Consider the following 18,339-nt stretch of genomic DNA (forward strand, 5'->3'; position numbering starts at 1 on the left):
TAGGAACATTCTTTAGTTCTACGTTTTGCAGGGCTTATTTTTCTGTTCTGTTTCTGTACAGTTATGTTTTGGTTATTAATATCAGTTTTACCTGTCAAGTTTATTATGAAGTTTAAAATGTTTTCAGGAAAGAAAACAGTACAGAGTTCCCTGACCCTGGCAATGCCGGCGAGTCCTGATGCCAATGGTGCAATATCTGTTATCCAGGATGACGATGGAACGGTCACGGTCCAGGAAGTGAGCAGGACAGAGGAAGGGAACACAGTTGTGACTGAGTACAAGCGGGTGCGCAGGACCAAGAGCAAGACGGAGACAAGGGAAAAAGACATGGTTGTGGAGAGAAAGATTACCTCCCCAGGTGGAACTACCTCGGTGTACGAGAAGGACATATCAAAGTCAAAACGTAAACTTACATCCAGAGGGTCAGAGTACTTCAATAGGAATAACATCAACATAAGGAAAACCAGAGACCTTGAGGGAACAGAGATTGTGGAGCATAAACTGAGTTCTCTGTCAGAAAATGTTTCTGTATCGAAGAACGAGTCCTGGGGGGACAGAACAGAGGCTGAGGTGACGTTAAATCGGGAACTTGAAAATGATGTGGTACAGCTTCCATCCAGTAACCAAGATAATGAAGCCATTAACAATCAGTATGTTCTTTTTTTGTTTCACACATCTTCATGTGTCATGAGTGATAAAATTGTTTTTCTGTAGATATTCAAGTGCAAGGTATTTTTCTACATGATCAAGTCTGCATTGTTATCCTATCAATGCCTATGATATACAGACATGCTCTGGTTCATTAATTTGTTCTCATCAGTTTAATATTCCTCACCAAGGCTTTATGGTAAAAAGATGTTAAGGCTATGTGTTTGAATATTTTATGAAGTAACATTAATGTCGTTTTAATGATGTCATTACAGAGGAGATGTTGAGAAGCCTACCACCAACAGTGGTGTCATCAAGTCGCACCTTGGTCGACCATCCGGTATGCCATACTATGTTTTTTTTGTAACTCTAGAAATACTTCAATTAATGTGATTATGAAATTCGAGTGCTTAAATCTTAGTATAGGAGAAAAAATGAAACTTTTATAGGAATAAAGTTAGTCAAACACATATTGAATGTGTTGAAATACTATCAATTTTTGTAATATCATTAGAGTAAATAAAGTTTTTGTTCATCAACAGTTCTTCCATATCATATTAAAATATGCCATAAATCTGTCTAGAATACCGGCGAGCGTCACGCGGGTCAATTGACCTTGGGGAGGCCCAGTTTTTTGCCCACCCATCTCAGGGCTTCAGGCTATGTATGTTATACACAGTGTTCCACCCTGTCACACTATTGACCTTGGGGAGGCCCAGTTTTTTGCCCACCCATCTCAGGGCTTGAGGCTATGTATGTTATACACAGTGTACCACCCTGTCACACTATTGACCTTGGGGAGGCCCAGTTTTTTGCCCACCCATCTCAGGGCTTGAGGCTATGTATGTTATACACAGTGTTCCACCCTGTCACACTATTGACCTTGGGGAGGCCCAGTTTTTTGCCCACCCATCTCAGGGCTTGAGGCTATGTATGTTATACACAGTGTACCACCCTGTCACACTATTGACCTTGGGGAGGCCCAGTTTTTTGCCCACCCATCTCAGGGCTTCAGGCTATGTATGTTATACACAGTGTTCCACCCTGTCACGCTATTGACCTTGGGGAGGCCCAGTTTTTTGCCCACCCATCTCAGGGCTTCAGGCTATGTATGTTATACACAGTGTTCCACCCTGTCACACTATTGTGAGATATGTAATGCTAATGTAATGATGTCCACCGATCTGATATTAATTTCACAAGAGCTTTTATTTGATGCTGTTTATCTGTAACATAAACATTAACGACCGTTTCTGCTATTATGTTCATACAGAAAACCCATTTATTTTCAATGACTTTTTCACCTTTTGGCAAATGCAAATTCAAACACATACTGAGACTAGCATTAAAGTGGAAATGTCAAAAGTTTACTTGCAAGGGTAAATGCACACTACAAATATAAAAGTTTGCAAAAGTCAGGCAAAATTAACCCACCACAAAGTGATATTCAGCATCATACTAATATCACTTGAACATAATCTTTGAGACCTTTAAGACCACTTTGATACTAGTAATTTACACCATATTGTAAATTTTGAAATTCTTCCCCACTCTCCTTTGATATATATAACCATGTAAGTAAGCTGTGATATATACCAGTGTAAGTAAAGCTAACAGATCAGGACTTTGGATATTAAATTTAGTTTCTGCAATAAATTAAAACGCAGTCCCTTACTCTTCTAGATATTTATAAAATTTTACTGCCTTACCACACATGTAGTTAACAACACTTTATGATTCTATGTGTTACATATATAGACATAAAAATATTTTTATGCCCCTGAAGGTGGGCATATTAAAATCGCACCTTCCGTCCGGCTCTGTAACTTTCCCTTGTATGGACAGATTTTAAAATAACTTGCCACATGTGTTCCACATACCAAGACGACGTGTGGCTTGCAAGACCCGTGTCCCTTCCTCTAAGGTCAAGGTCACACTTAGTGTTTATTCACAATGTAGTGCTGCATATAAGGACATAGAGTATAGGTTGTCGTGTCCGGGCTGTAACTTTCTCTTGTAAGGACAGATTTTAAAATAACTTGCCACATGTGTACCACATACCAAGACGACGTGTCGTGTGCAAGACCCGTGTCCCTACCTCAAAGGTCAAGGTCACACTTAGTGTTTATTCACAATGGAGTGCTGCATATAAGGACATAGAGTATAGGTTGTCGTGTCCGGGCTGTAACTTTCCCTTGTATGGACAGATTTTAAAATAACTTGCCACATGTGTTCCACATACCAAGACGACGTGGCGTGTGCAAGACCCATGTCCCTACCTCTAAGGTGAAAGATACACTAAGTGTTTATTCACAAGGGAATTCTGAATATAAGGACATAATAGTGTAGGTTGTCAAGTATGGGTGGTATTTTTTTATGTTCAGAGGCAATTTAAAATAACTTGCCATATGTATTTGACACGTAAAGGCAAGATCAACTTTTCATGTACTGACCTTGTTCGTAGGTCAATGTCATATTCGGGGGCATTCGTCACATACTGTGACAGCTCTTGTTTTAATATATTTTTATTCTCTAACATTATAACTTTTAGCACATACATAAACCATCGATCACTGTTTGTTGACGCTTGAACTGTAACAGATAAAGAAGTTTCACACTGGGGCAGTAATGTGTTACAAAGGTTTGTCAAGGTTTTTGGCTGTCTAGCAATGGTCACAGCCGTGTCAGGTCCTCCTGGTCACAGCCATGTCGAACCTTACTGTCCCAGGATGGTTATGAGTATGCAAACATCTTGTTAAAGTTATTATGCACCAGCATAATATAGCTTTTCAAAAAAAAATAAAAAAAAATCAGATTTTAGTTCCTATTATTACCCATAAGCTATTTCTGGTAACACTGTTCTCGTACAAGAATATAAAAACTAATAATACAGCTTACTGAAATGATGTAGTGTCATGTGGCCAAGAGGCAAATGTACAAATATACATCTTTGATAAAATATGTAATCTACATGCAATCAATGTATGTTTCAGGCTGTCCAGAAATCATCTCCCCTTTGAAGGAGGCCAAGACTACCGAGGAAAGTTGTGTAACTCTAGAGTGTACAGTAGTTAGCTCCCCTGTTCCCACAGTAACCTGGTACAAGGGGGACAACTGTGTCACAGCAGGGCATGCTGGGATTGATGCTCAGTATGATATAGAGAGTGGGAAGGCGACTCTAATGTTGTTGTCATCTACAGTAGGGGATTCTGGGACATACAGATGTGTGTTTGAAAACCCAATTGGTACTGCCTCAACCAAATGTCTTCTGCAAGTCAGAAGTAAGAAATTCCTGTAGCATTTCCAATCATGGTTATTTTGTTTTTAACTGTTAAAATTGACTTATGCTATTAAAATAGTTCACTTAAAAAGCATTCAAGGTAGTGAAATCTTCATTTTGATTTTGGAAAGTATTTGAAATATAGTTTTAAACAATATAGATATGATTTATACAATTTATAAACTGTATGCCTTAAGCCTTGATCTGTCATTGACAAACTTTCAATCAAATATAATGTAAGAATAAAACAGCAACAGTAAAAGTTCTATTTGCTAATAAAACAGAACGGGCTACTGAGATGCCATCCTTTGTGAAGCTGCTGTCCGATGTTGAGGTTCGGGAGGGCCAGGCTCTGAGTCTCGAGTGTCAGGTTGCCAACACGGACACTGTCACATGGTTTAAGGACGGGACCTTGCAGCGTAACAACCCAGACTTCCGCCAGACCCTTGAGGATGGGCGGGCAAGGATGGAGATGGCTGAAGTGTTCCTTGATGACTACGGCACCTACTGCTGTGTGATAAACAATGACCATGGGGAGCAGAAATGCTCCTGTCAGGTCACTGTGAAAGGTCAGTCAACTACAGTTAGTACTTATATAACTTTAATTTAATTAAGTTATGGGTTCTAAAACCCATCTTCACATTTAAAAAGTCCTGGAAATTGGTTTTTAGCCAGTTTATGTTTGTGTGTCTGAAAAATGAAGTTTTTACACCTTATGCACCATGAAAGAACCTACAATGTATAATGCTTGTTATTGTCATCAGAATGCGAGTCCTATGATGAGGTCTACCCAATGTTCCTGAAGAAACCTGAGACCCAGATAGCGGACGAGCGGGATACTGTCATATTTGAGTGTGAGGTGATTGGCTCCCCGAGACCAGAGGTCTCCTGGATTGTCAACGGCAACAAGCTAGTGGAGGGGGCACGCCACAGGATGTCGTATGATGGTCGGGTTGCCATGCTTGTCATTCGCAAGGTTGTCCCTGCAGAGAGCGGGAAGGTGGAATGTACTGTGGAAAATTCCTCCGGGAAGGTGGCTGCTGACTGTATGCTTGTTGTGCAAGGTACATCAAGTTGAGTTGCAATATTTTTTAAAACTGACAGTTCTTCATATTTCATAAGAAATTGATGTGTGTTTAAGATGTGTGTTCAAAAACTTTGGTCACCTTATTGTTTAATAGGTTCCTTTCTTTATGTTAGAATTATTATCAACAAGAGTTAACAAGAAACAAGAGCATAGTGACAAATTTTGTTGTAATTTGTTGCAGCCATGGCAACATGTCCATCCATAACGATGCCACTATCTGATCTCACTGTCTCAGAGGGCAACAATGTTTTCTTGGAATGTGGTATCCAGGGGCAACCAGTCCCAGAGGTCACCTGGCGTAAGAATGGAATGGTCATCGGTCACATGCTGGACTTTAAGCAGACATTTGCAGATGGTCTGGCCAGACTGGTTATCAGCAAGAGCTGCATGCAGGACAGTGGGAGATACGAGTGTATGGCAACCAGTCTACAGGGAGAGACCTCCACTTCCTGTCACCTTACTGTCACAGGTGAGAAAGAGTCTCAATTAAACAATTAAACAAATCAAATACATTTTAAAACAACTGCTTTCTGATTGATAATTGAACATAAGTGTATTGCATGATAATTGGTAAGTACAAATTTATTTATATTGTGAGGACATTCAAATTGGAAAAATATATATTAAGTTCATATAAATATGTGAATTATCATTTAATATCAGTGATATTTCCTTGTAATGGCTATTTCATTATCTTTTAGCTGCAGCTCCAGAGCCGAATCAGTCGGAAGTAAAGGAGTTTCCCAGTATTCCAACAATTCCTCCTCCTTCCGTTGATGCTCCAGCTGAGGAAAACAAAGTGAAGGAGGAAATTAAGGTGCTTAAGAAGGAGAAAAAGGACAAAATAGAGAAACAGAATCAACTGGATGCTGAAGTTAAGGCAACCGTTGAAGACACCTCTCCTTCTGTGAAGGTGCCAAATGTTAGCACACCAAAAACAGAAGAAATCATAGTGGAGAGGTCACTTTTTACCATAACAAAAATGGAGGTAGACACACCAACAAAAGAAGAAATTGTTGTTGAGAGGCCAACTTCCATTGTTAAGAAAACAGAGGTAAAGACACTACCAAAAGAAGAATTCATTTTAGAAAAACCTCCAACTATTAATAAAAATCAGGAGGTTAAGACCCCTTACAAAAACAAAGTCATAGTAGAAAAACCTCCATCCATTAAGAAAGTCAGTGAAGAAGAAAACCCAGCCATTATGATAAATCAGGAAATTGAGTACCCCAATAAAAATGTATTTTCAGTAGAAAAACCATCAATAAGGAAAGTCATTGAAGAAAATCCTGCAGCCATTAAGACAGTTGTTGAAGAAAAACACTCAGTCATTAAGAAAAGTCAAATGGTTAAGACCCCTAACAAAAATGAAATCATAGTGAGCAAGCCTCCATCCATTATAAAGAAAAGTGCAAAAGACAGAAATGACAACAATAATGAAGTTCCAGTAACAGTGTCTGTTCAACAGAATGCTCTCAAGGCTCCTTTAGAGAGCAAACATGTTGTTGCTGAAGAGAGCCTTGTCCAGAAAGCTACAGTGAAATCATTCCCAGACAAGTTTGTGCCAAAAACTGATGAAGACACAAAACTAGCAGTTAAAACACAGGCTTCCAAGATCATGCTTGTGAGACAAGCAAGTCTGCGGAACCTTGGAGGTGAGCAGAAACCAGTGGCTTTGAAAAGATCTGGAAGTTTGCAGTCCATGAATGCTGCAAAACAGAACGGAGAAAACAAAGCTGAAATGAAAGACTCTGCTAAGGTTGAGACTAAAGTTTCAGTGGCTACAATTCAACCCAAAACAGACATTGCTGATTTACTTGCCAGTAAACCTAAAGAAGATACTCAAAATAATTTGAAAGAGATTAAAGGTGAAACTGTTAGGGCTGACACTGAGACTAATGCCACTGAAATTGGTGGTGTAAAAGCAAAGACTGTATCAGATGAATCAAAAGCTAATGTGACTTTAAAAACAGATAATTTAAACTCAGCAGCTGGCTTAAGCTCACTGTGCCTTGAATCTGCCGACGCTGAAAAACCAAAGCCATTCTCAAAGTTTCGTAGTAATGAAATCAGGCGTACTCAGAGTGTCAAAGCTCCAGGCAATGAGAAACCAGAATGGCTACAAGTGAAACTCAAGAGGGTTGGCAGTAATAAGAAACCGTATGTAACTTCATGCACAGAAAAGGAAGAACCTCCTGCCCCTATTAGTGTGGGTGTGGAAAAACCAACCCCAGTTTCTGAACCTGTCCAGCCAAACATACCATCAGTTAGTGTTCACAAAAATGTTAAACTTTCACGCAGTCAGAGTGCAAGGGTTGCTGTCTGTAATACTCCAAATGCCTTGAAGGATTCCACTAACAACCCTGTGTACAATCCTGCCAAAGACTCTGTCAAACTGACCCCAGTGTCAGAGAGAGCAAGGATATTCCAAGTGAAAGATAACAACAGCACACCCTCCGGCAAGCAGAGCCCTGTGGATATAATAGCAAAGGCTATTAACCTGAGTCGGGCAGAGAGCATGCGATCCCCTGCGGGTCAGAGACCGATCACAGTACAACGCAGTAGCAGCTTAAAAACTGAGGTTCCCCAGCCTGCCAACTCCCAGTCAGGGGATGTCACTCTGGAGCTTACTCCCCAAAAAATACAGGTGAGTTAGCTGTCTTTGTAGTTTTAGTAGTGGTTATTATGTGAAGAAACAAATTAAATTGATTTTCCGTTAATTTATTCAAAGAAATTGTGATATTCTTTTACTTGTTCTGCAGAAATTTAGTATAATGCACAATAACATTTGAAGACACTTTCATGTCTGTTTTATGTTATAGATTATGTAATTTTAAATGCATCCTAGATATCAGATAAGTGCTGTATCATTTATCACGTTACATAATGTGTGGAAAAGCATCTTGGAAGCAATCAGATACATGGTTACAGTACTGGTACTATTTGGTTTACATGATGATGTGTTTACCAGCTTGTGTTTTATAACTAATCCTGGTAAGAGCTGTTGATCTGTGATTACATACCCACAAACATTCCAAGGCAGCCAGGCATTTTTCCTCCATAAATACAATACTTGCAAACAAATAAAACGTCTTTTCAATGATTTCCTCAGTAATGATCATGGATAGGTATATATGTATACAGTGTGGTGAGACATTGCACAATGTATATCCAGGTATTCATTAAAGGGAGTTTGTCTTTTGTGTGGGAGTCAAAGACAACATTATTTTGGCTTGGTGGTTCTGTTCACTCTTGCTGCTACAATTAACTCCCAGACTTTCTCTGGTAATAATGATGATACCAGTATTACTGTGCCACATAGTCTTCATTAGACAAACAAGAATAAAGTGGAAATCAATTTCAAATGACATTTTTCAGTTATAAAAACCTTTATATAAAGTTTCATAGGAGTTTCCAAGTTTTCCAACAATTCACAAAATATGACTCAAAACATAAGTTTCCCTTTCTTACCACTTTTTTGAAATTGGTCATACATGTATTACCGTGGATATCATAAATATTTTTCTATTAATCTGTTTTTGAAAAATTCAAAGCAAGGTATTGTCACATCATTGGTGTAGTAGAATTTGTTGTTGTTGTTGTCATCAGTGTTGTAGTACACAAAGTTTAATGTTGGCTGTTGCTTGAAAACAGTTAAAGATATTAACATAAAAACTCCCATAATGAACATGAATTTCAATAACTTAAGTTTAATAGCCAAGTTATGCTCCTCAATGGACCCTGAATAACCGATGTATTCCCCATCCCTTTTATTTCTAATCCAGTAGTTATTCCACAAATGCCAAGCTCATCTCCCTCTGAGTCAGAATTTGTAGGGAATATATGCATTCCAATGATATGGCTTTTCTTTTCTAATCATTTTTTTCCTAGGTGTAAAATCTTAATATCTAGCTTTTCTTAAAGTCTCATTGGCTGGTGCAGTTTCACACATTGAAGAGAAAATTTCAAAGAATTTACATTATTCCAGATATTAACAAATTGGCTGAAATATTAGCACTTAACAGTAAAATGTCAATGAATTCTTCAAAGAAAAAGGAATTGGAAGCCCAGGAGTGCTATAAGAGTATTTAAACATTATTGTAGTTGCTGGTAAATTAAGATTTATTGGTTCAGATCTTGGTGTACTGGTTTTGCATCAATGTTTCTTTGCAAGAAAAAATATTTTAGTATTTTCTTAGGCTCTTTCTATGGCTGCACTTTGTCAAGTTAAGCATAAAGCGATGTCAAAAACAATAGTAGATTGCAATGACTGTATCCTGCAGGATATTTCCCTATCTACCATTGCTCTGCCTATCAGCTTGGTCAATTAACTTCTTTTGATATGTTTTCCTGTTAAATGTATAGAAATATTTGCATGTGTGGTTTTCAAGTAGTAATTGGATGCATACAAAACACTTCATTATCTAAACATTTCCTAAGTATAGTGCTGAGTGTTTAATGAAATAAGCAACACATCAGAATACAAGCAAACCCAACCACCAACACCAACAACAACAGCAGCAGCAGCAGCAACAACAACTACCAAAATGTCTCCAAAGCACCTGTTGTACCAAGCAACATTGCAAAGACATGCAGATAGTAATGACATCAGTATTATCAGCTTTTGGTGATGTTATTGTCATGCAGATGTTCTTGTCATGGTAATGTTCTTGTAATGCTGATGTTCTTGTCATGCTGATGTTCTTGTTTGCTGATGTGATTTTATTGTCATGGTGATGTTCTTGTCATGGTGATGTTATTGCCATGCTGATGTTCTTGTCATGCTGATGTTATTGTCATGCTGATGTTATTGTCATGCATTTCTACTTGTCATGCTGATGTTATTGTCATGATGATGTAATTGTCATGCATTTCTACTTGTCATGGTGATGTTATTGTCATGTTGATGTTCTTGTCATGCTGATGTTATTGTCATGCTGATGTTATTGCCATGCATTTCTACTTGTCATGGTGATGTTATTGTCTTGATGATGTTATTGTCATGAAGATGTTCTTGTCATGGCAATGTTCTTGTCATGCTGATGTTCTTGTCATGCTGATGTTCTTGTTTGCTGATGTGATTTTATTGTCATGGTGATGTTATTGTCATGGTGATGTTATTGTCATGATGATGTTATTGTCATGAAGATGTTCTTGTCATGGCAATGTTCTTGTCATGCTGATGTTCTTGTCATGCTGATGTTCTTGTTTGCTGATGTGATTTTATTGTCATGGTGATGTTATTGTCATGGTGATGTTATTGCCATGCTGATGTTATTGTCATGCTGATGTTATTGTCATGCATTTCTACTTGTCATGGTGATGTTATTGTCATGCTGATGTTATTGTCATGTTGATGTTCTTGTCATGCTGATGTTATTGTCATGCTGATGGTAGTGTCATGCATTTCTACTTGTCATGGTGATGTTATTGTCATGATGATGTTATTGTCATAAAGATGTTCTTGTCATGGTAATGTTCTTGTCATGCTGATGTTCTTGTTTGCTGATGTGATTTTATTGTCATGCTGATGTTATTGTCATACTGATGTTATTGTCATGCTGATGTTGTTGTCATGGCGATGTTATTGTCATGCTGATGTTATTGTCATGCATTTCTACTTGTCATGGTGATGTTATTGTCATGATGATGTGATGTTCTTGTCATGGTGATGTTTTTATCATTGTGGTGTTATTGTCATGCTATTGTTATTGTCATGCTGATGTTCTTGTCATGGTGATGTTATTGTCATGCTGATGTACATGTCATGGTGATGTTATTGTCATGGTGATGTGATTTTATTGTCATGGTGATGATCTTGTCATGGTGATGTTATTGTCATGGTGATGTTCTTGTCATAGTGATGTTATTGTCATGCTGATGTGCTTGTTATGGTTATGTTCTTGTCATGCTGATATCCTTGTCATGCGGATGTTATTGTCATGGTGATGTTATTGTCATGCTGATGTTATTGTCATGCATTTCTACTTGTCATGGTGATGTTATTGTCATGATGATGTGATGTTCTTGTCATGGTGATGTTCTTATCATTGTGGTGTTATTGTCATGCTATTGTTATTGTCATGCTGATGTTCTTGTCATGGTGATCTTATTGTCATGCTGATGTACATGTCATGGTGATGTTATTGTCATGGTGATGTGATTTTATTGTCATGGTGATGATCTTGTCATGGTGATGTTATTGTCATGGTGATGTTCTTGTCATAGTGATGTTATTGTCATGCTGATGTGCTTGTTATGGTTATGTTCTTGTCATGCTGATGTCCTTGTCATGCTGATGTCCTTGTCATGGTGAATTTTTTGACAATGTATTTGAATTACCAATAACTCTTCTATCTTCTACAGCTTCTTATCCTTGTCCTATTGATTCTAATTGTGTTGGTGGCTGATTTATGATACTACTGCTGCTTAATTTAATCAACTATTACTCCTGTAAGTAGTGTTGCAGCTTCTGGTGTTGTCACTGCTTTTGCTGCTGCTGTTGCAGTTATACTGCATCAGGTGGTAGTAAGTTTCCCAATGAAGATGATTTGGTGGTATCGGTAGCCGTGATTCATCCAGCTCTGATAGCTTCCTGGTTCTCACCAGTCTGCTCAGGATCTTAGATTACATTCAGTACTAATGTACAGGTACTGTTCGAAAGATCATCTCACTTTTAATTTGTTCTTTGGACTAATGAATGTCTTTCATGTTAGATAAAATACATATATTGCGATACAGCCGTAATTGCATTGTACATTGTATTATTACCCGAATAATCTAAAAATTTCATATGACTTGTACATGCATAATGGTAGTAAAATAGTCTACTTCCTAGCACAATTTATATGAATAATTGATAAAGCTCATTAGTAGATGTCCAGTATTTAGATGTCCAGTACTTTACTCTTCTAGAATGGCATGATTTCTTTCTCATGTTTTGTAGTTATGGCATTCTCCTTTGGAACACCCTGTATATATTTTGTCAGAGAATCTCTGTTACTATTTTTAGCGTGGACTGGTACTCTTACTTACTAACTATCTACCTGGTCTGTCAGACTGGTACACTAATTACACACCTTAGCATCCCAGCATCACAGAATCTTTGTGGTTTTGTGTGCATACCTGTAGAGTGCTTACTGCCAGAAACTCTCTAAACAAAAATATTTCTTGAATGTTTTTTTCCGGAAATTGCTTCACTTCTCAGCTGTAGTTTATGAGCAGCCTGGATATTATTTTGTGCAGTTGCAGACGTTTTTGGTGTAATTGTATATTAGCAATTAGGAATTAGCTTATAGGTAAGTCCTTAGTATTTAGTTTGCTAATCATACCTCTACACTCTACAAGGCCTTTTTAAAGTCTGAAGTTTAAAAAGAATTGTAAACCTTTCTTGGTGCCGTTGAAATACAAACAACCTTATCCTACCTTTAACTTTAAATTTGGTATCATTTAATCTTCTAATTCTATGGATATTTAAAAAACATCTTCTAAACAGTCCAAATATAAAGGCAGTGGGAGTTGTTTTACAATGACATATGGCATAGATCAGGTGTTCCTCATAATTTCATGCAGACATGTAATTAATGGCCATCAGATGTCTAAGGGAGATAATTAAGATTATTGTTCTACAAGCTCTACAGCTGTCTATAATGATAACTGCTTTGGTTATTGAATATACTCCTAATACTCAAATTGTTATATAATAAGATGGTACAATGTTTTAATGCTCTTATAGTTAACTATTAAAGTATAACAATGTTTAGTTCTACCTTGAAATGGTAAATAATTTAATTTAGAGGGACAAAATGATGAAACAAACACTGGCAACACTGGCTGAAATTAAAATAATTGTCATTAAACAAGATATGAATATAAGTGCATACATGAAAGAAGAACTCAGCCCAAGGCTTTCCCTGGTCGGTGGTACCTAGATTGTTCAAGATGAAGATTTTGGAAGGTGTTCTTTTTCATCATGGATCAAAGAAAAATCATTTCTAGGCTCTTATCATGTCCTTTGAAAGTATGGTGCTGTTACTATGATGTTGTTGTTGATGATGATAATGATGATGATGATGATGATGATGATGATGATGATGATGATGATGATGATGATGATGATGATGATGATGATATGCCAGGGTCATTGCATTGATGTAATCTCCAGCATCTTTGTTGGAGCCAAGAAATGTTGACCATTTTAAGAAATGTTCAATAAATTCATTTCTCGAGGTATTTTCTTATGAGAAATACTTGGAGTTCAGATTGCCTTTTATGCATACACTCTTATATTTCAAAACTCCTGTTTCTAATACTTCAAAACTCCAGCAACAGATTCTATGTTGTTTGCACCAAGACAAACAAACTTCAAAACATTTTGTATCTGTGTCTCATGCCAGGATTGAACAAGAGGCACTGGTTTATATCTCCAGGTTATTATTTTACTATCTTTTCTTGCCTGTTTTTGTGATTGTTTACCCTGAAAACAGCTGATCAATTTCTGAAGAAAAACCATGGCAACTGGTAATTGGGAAGATGAATAATATCAGTCTGATGGGTAGATTTGCTTTGATTGAACAGTTACTTCTTTCTTATATAAATTGTGTTTCAACATATTTCTAATATTTTTGGTTAATGGTACAATAACACTTGTGAAACCACAATTTGATAAATATAGAAATGCATTTGACCCAAATTTCAACCCATGAAAAGAACACATATTCAGGAAAATCTTTGTTTCTTTTGGTTTAACCAATATCATATAGGTTTATGGCTGTCATTGAACATTGTTATGACAATAATGTCAAAACTCTATCTTACCTGATTTATTGCAAAGAAATTCTATAGTTTGCCAAAATGCCTTTGCAATACCTACACCCACAAGGTCGTAACTAAGTGGGATGAAAAAAGCAGTATTTTTGTTTCACAAAAGTAGGCTGATCTGTGGAGTTCAAAGACACATATAACAGTATGGAGCTTGTACTCATTCTGCGATTTGCATTTCTTTCACATCTCTTGTTTGTTTCCCAGCTTGATAAATAATCAGATGGACATAAAAGTACACACACTTGGTGTAGTCATAAGGTATAAACACTTAAAAAAGGGATACAAGAGGAGCATCATTGAATTGCATTGATCTCATATATTTGTATTTCAGTTTCATATTTCTATAGTAGACCATCACATTTGGATATTGAACTGTTCCTACCCAAATCTAATATGCAGAAACGATTATATTGACATTATTGAATTAATAAAAAGTGCAAACATCGTTCATCTGAGATGAAACAAGTCTGATTTGGTTCCACATGTTCTTGAAGGCAGGTAGATGCATATCTGGCTGATTTCCATCTGAGGACTATCAGCCATATGATCATCTGTGCTTACTGGAGGCTTGCCCCTTGTTTCACCCAAAAATATGACAGTTGAGACCAGTCTGATCTCCAAACCAGTAGTATAGGGATACATGGTTGCTAACTTCATCAGTTTTTATGAAGATAAATCCAAATAGTTGGCAGTGTTGCACCTACCATGGCGTTCAAAGAACAGACTCAATCCAGCCAAGACACTGGTTCCAAATCCTCTCCCTTGCAGAATGTATCTCTACTGCACCTGCCTGTTGCATTTTAACTCCAACAAGGTGGCAATATTTTGAGTATGTTTGCTCTGATACAGTAAAGATAGGGCAGGGAGTTCCACAGATATTTGCCAGATTATCGCTGATATTTCTTGGGTACAGTGCTGATATTGTACTACATAACCATGCATGTATTCCATTTAAAAAATGTCTACCATTATGTCAGCATTGTTGATCAGGTTCCAGGTCAATTGAACTGTGTAAGAAATGTTTATAGTTGTGTAAGTTATGTGTCTGTCAGCTGGTATGTATCACAATTAAGTTCCTAAAAAGCCCATACTCATGACATGAAAAAGGATGAAATGATCTGGAAAACCAGGCTGTTTATAAACTGCTTGTGTTGGCGTACCTCTGGTGGGCATATGCTTCCAGCCACCATGAACCATCTTGTAAAGACAATTCTAGGCCTTATTAATCATCAATAAATTGATTCCAGCCATTAAGATACAAATACAAAAATTATTCATGTTTGTTGTCAGTGTAACAATAATTTGACAATGATTATGACATTTGTGATGTAAGAAAAGGTAAAAGTAAAGGAATGCATTTGTGTTGGTGCCAGCAGAGGGCTATTTCAGATAATAATCTAAGGTGTTGAAGGTAACTGGAATAAAAAATATCACCGTGGTTACCTAGATTTTGTGACACATTCCAGCATCTTGGTGACATGCTCCATTGCAGTGTTACCTTTGTTGAAGATGAGAATGACTTCTTCAAACTGTCCAACCCATGTCTGTAGAAAGTTGTTGACAGCTACTACAGGTGTGATTATGTATAGTCTGAGATGGCCCAGTTACATTTCTGTCAGCTCAGAGCTCATGAAAAAAAGCCTCCAGGCTTATCAGTGGTACATCAACCACCCTGGAAACCAGTAGATAAGGAGATTTTCCATCTATTATCTTACCTGGGAACATTTTCACCTTGACTCTATCTTTCAAGGTCATCATTTCTGTCCAGCCTTGGCTTTCAAGTTTGTTGTTCATTTGCTTTTTGGCAAAATATGTTGTCTTGCTGTAAAAGTTTTTAAAGAATATAGTAAGACCATTCAAGACAATTAAACTGAGTAAGACAGCAAGTTTTAAGTAAGATTTCACCCAGTGACTGTTAGCAATCATGACTACCAAGTATCAGTTCCTAATAATGTTTCATTTTGTCTTACTTTAGCAATTATCCAATTCAAACTGTCAAAATGGTTTAAAACCATTTTAAGTGGTCAATGAAGTAATAAAAGGAACACCAAATCATATTAAAATGTGTACAATTGGATGACCAGGTCTATAGTACCCATGTTTGTTTTACATTTTCATTGAAAATACAACAATAAAATTATACAGGTATGCAATGTGTTCACAAATGGTGACTTAAAACAAAAAAGCAATTCAGCGATAGTTTGCAACTGATAGTTACGATATGGATTGATAAAGGTCAAGTTGGTGTTCAAAGATGTGGTCGGATACTAGGGTTAGATTTAACAAGGATTTAAATAATGACACAAATAATTTTGCAATGTGATGGATAGTGCAGCTTAATGCGTTAAGATGAGCAATAATAGAGTTGCCAGGGCGCCTAGTCGCTCTTTTGTGTCCAGTTTGATTGCACTCTTCCAGGTAGGGGTTACTTCCCTTTACCAGATAAAACATTGAAACTTCAACTGAAACGTGTAATATTTGATAAAACATCATTTGCCTTGAAATTCTTTCAAATGGGATAATGTTATGCTTGTCAGTTCTGCAAAACCTTGCATGTTGTTGGCCATTTAAAACTCACTTGCTATTCACAAGTATGAATGTTCATTTGCCAAAAAAAACGAAAACGTTCTTGAAATTATATTGTCCAGAGGTAGGAGATGTTAACTTATGCTGTATACAAACTGTCAGAGAAGTAAAGAAATAAACCTCTCAGAAGTGCTTCAACTTGCACAAAATGAATTGAGAACTCATAAAATGTCAAAAGTTTAAAGTGGAACCTACTTTTCTGAGCCCAACATATCGATGTCCACCAAGTGATTGGACCACTTAACTACATGCATGTTCTTACCATTGCAGGGAGAGGGTGAGGTAGGCAGTGCAGGTCGCAGCAAACCCATCAAGTATTGGGACCCGACAGCCCCCAGTGACTCCACAATGGACTATTCCAAAATCAACGATGAGGAGGAGCTCGGTAAACTGGTGCGTACTGAATGCATAGATCTATTCGTTCATTATAATCTGGAATGTACTGACCCCTCAGGGAATAGATTTATTTTAATGTAAATAAACAAGTAATCTGAAGAAATATAAGGTAGAATGTTTATCAAAAAGGCTTCCATTAATACCAAAGAACCGGAATGTTTTTTCTCTTTTCAGCTGAGCAGTTCAGACAACTTTGATGAGCGAAAGAAGATCAGAGGCAGAATAAAGGAGGTGCGAGATGCACATATGAGTAAGTCAACATAGAAAGGTGTAAGGTCTCTCACCCTCAGAAAGGTGTAAGGGTTCTGACCCACAAATAACCTAGTTCTCTGATTTCTCCATTAACCTTCATATTAAATTTTGATGCCTGGTTTCCCCTTATAAGTTTGGCAACAATTGAAATATTCTAATTGCTTGATGATTACTTAAATGTAAAATAAACGACTAAAAGTACATTATACCTTAAGCTAACACAGTTGTATATTTGTTCTTAATTTCAACTAGAATTAGACGTTCAATGACTTGCAGTCTTTGAAAGCCAACTAAAACCTTTTTTTATGGTATTTTCGATATTTTTTATTTTTATTTTCTGCACACAAAACCCTTTCAAATGATACCAAAACAATATGGGGTCAACAGGCATCCAGAATACACACGTGTGTGGGTCTGATACCTTCAGTATGATCGTCTTCAGTGTCTGTTGTATCTGTATGTGTTTTGGTTGATGTAAGGTCCCATCAGCCAGTGATGTTCTGACTGGCCAGGCACAGTCACTTGGACATTTACTGATACTTTATGGTCCTGCTGGCTCATGTTAACCCACCATTTTAATGATCCTCTAGGGTTTTCAAATTCGTCATGTTGGTCTTGTATCTTTTAACCAGTGTTGGCAGCTTTAATCAGGGAAATTGTATCCAGGTATGTTGGATGAAATTCCCACATTGTGTAAGACATTAACCATGGGAGACATTCTGGAGCTGTTCCCGGTTATTGGTAGACAATAGAAAACGTGCTGTAGTCATGCAAAGTTCACGAAAGTTGTATGTGGATTAACCTTGGTAAGAAGCCAAGCAATTAGATGATAGATACTTTTTATGCATATTGCCTGAAAATAATGCAAGAAGTTAATTAATTCCTCATACTGGCAAATGATCTACCAGCATTGCTCTGTTCCATAACTTGGTTTTCTTCATAACATACCAGTACAGTCTTACCAGGACATCATTGCAACAGCAATTTTATTTGTATACAGTTTTTTAATAGAAGTAAAAGGACACTTCATACTTTCTGTTTACAAAACCTCTAAATGTTTACATGAATTTTCCATTTTCCAAGAACATGTTTGTTTTTGAAAACTTAGACTGAAAAGCAGCACTTGAAACAAAACCTCTTATTTTGAAGCCAATGTGGTGAAGGTATTTAGCTGCACAGAATCACAGATTTGAGCCATCTGCTGGCAAGGCTTATGAGAGGGTAGGCGAGGATATTGCAGGAATGATAATGGTGTTTGCGAAATAGC

General features: G+C 37.2%; 1 protein-coding gene across 7 annotated transcripts in view; it reads left to right on the plus strand.

Moving 5' to 3' along the window:
- LOC128230330 (muscle M-line assembly protein unc-89-like) overlaps positions 1 to 18,339 on the plus strand; it is a 78,679-nt gene that overhangs the window by 50,013 nt on the left and 10,327 nt on the right. For all 7 annotated transcript variants that reach the window (XM_052942513.1, XM_052942517.1, XM_052942515.1 and 4 more), the window contains 9 exons: positions 128 to 650; positions 924 to 988; positions 3,642 to 3,929; positions 4,213 to 4,497; positions 4,693 to 4,992; positions 5,197 to 5,484; positions 5,717 to 7,662; positions 16,695 to 16,817; positions 16,995 to 17,070. In XM_052942513.1, coding sequence (XP_052798473.1) covers positions 128 to 650; positions 924 to 988; positions 3,642 to 3,929; positions 4,213 to 4,497; positions 4,693 to 4,992; positions 5,197 to 5,484; positions 5,717 to 7,662; positions 16,695 to 16,817; positions 16,995 to 17,070 — 3,894 coding nt within the window. The remainder of the gene's footprint in view (positions 1 to 127; positions 651 to 923; positions 989 to 3,641; positions 3,930 to 4,212; positions 4,498 to 4,692; positions 4,993 to 5,196; positions 5,485 to 5,716; positions 7,663 to 16,694; positions 16,818 to 16,994; positions 17,071 to 18,339) is intronic.

The sequence above is a fragment of the Mya arenaria genome, chromosome 4 (assembly GCF_026914265.1).
Source record: "Mya arenaria isolate MELC-2E11 chromosome 4, ASM2691426v1".
Classification (NCBI taxonomy): Eukaryota; Metazoa; Mollusca; class Bivalvia; order Myida; family Myidae; genus Mya; species Mya arenaria.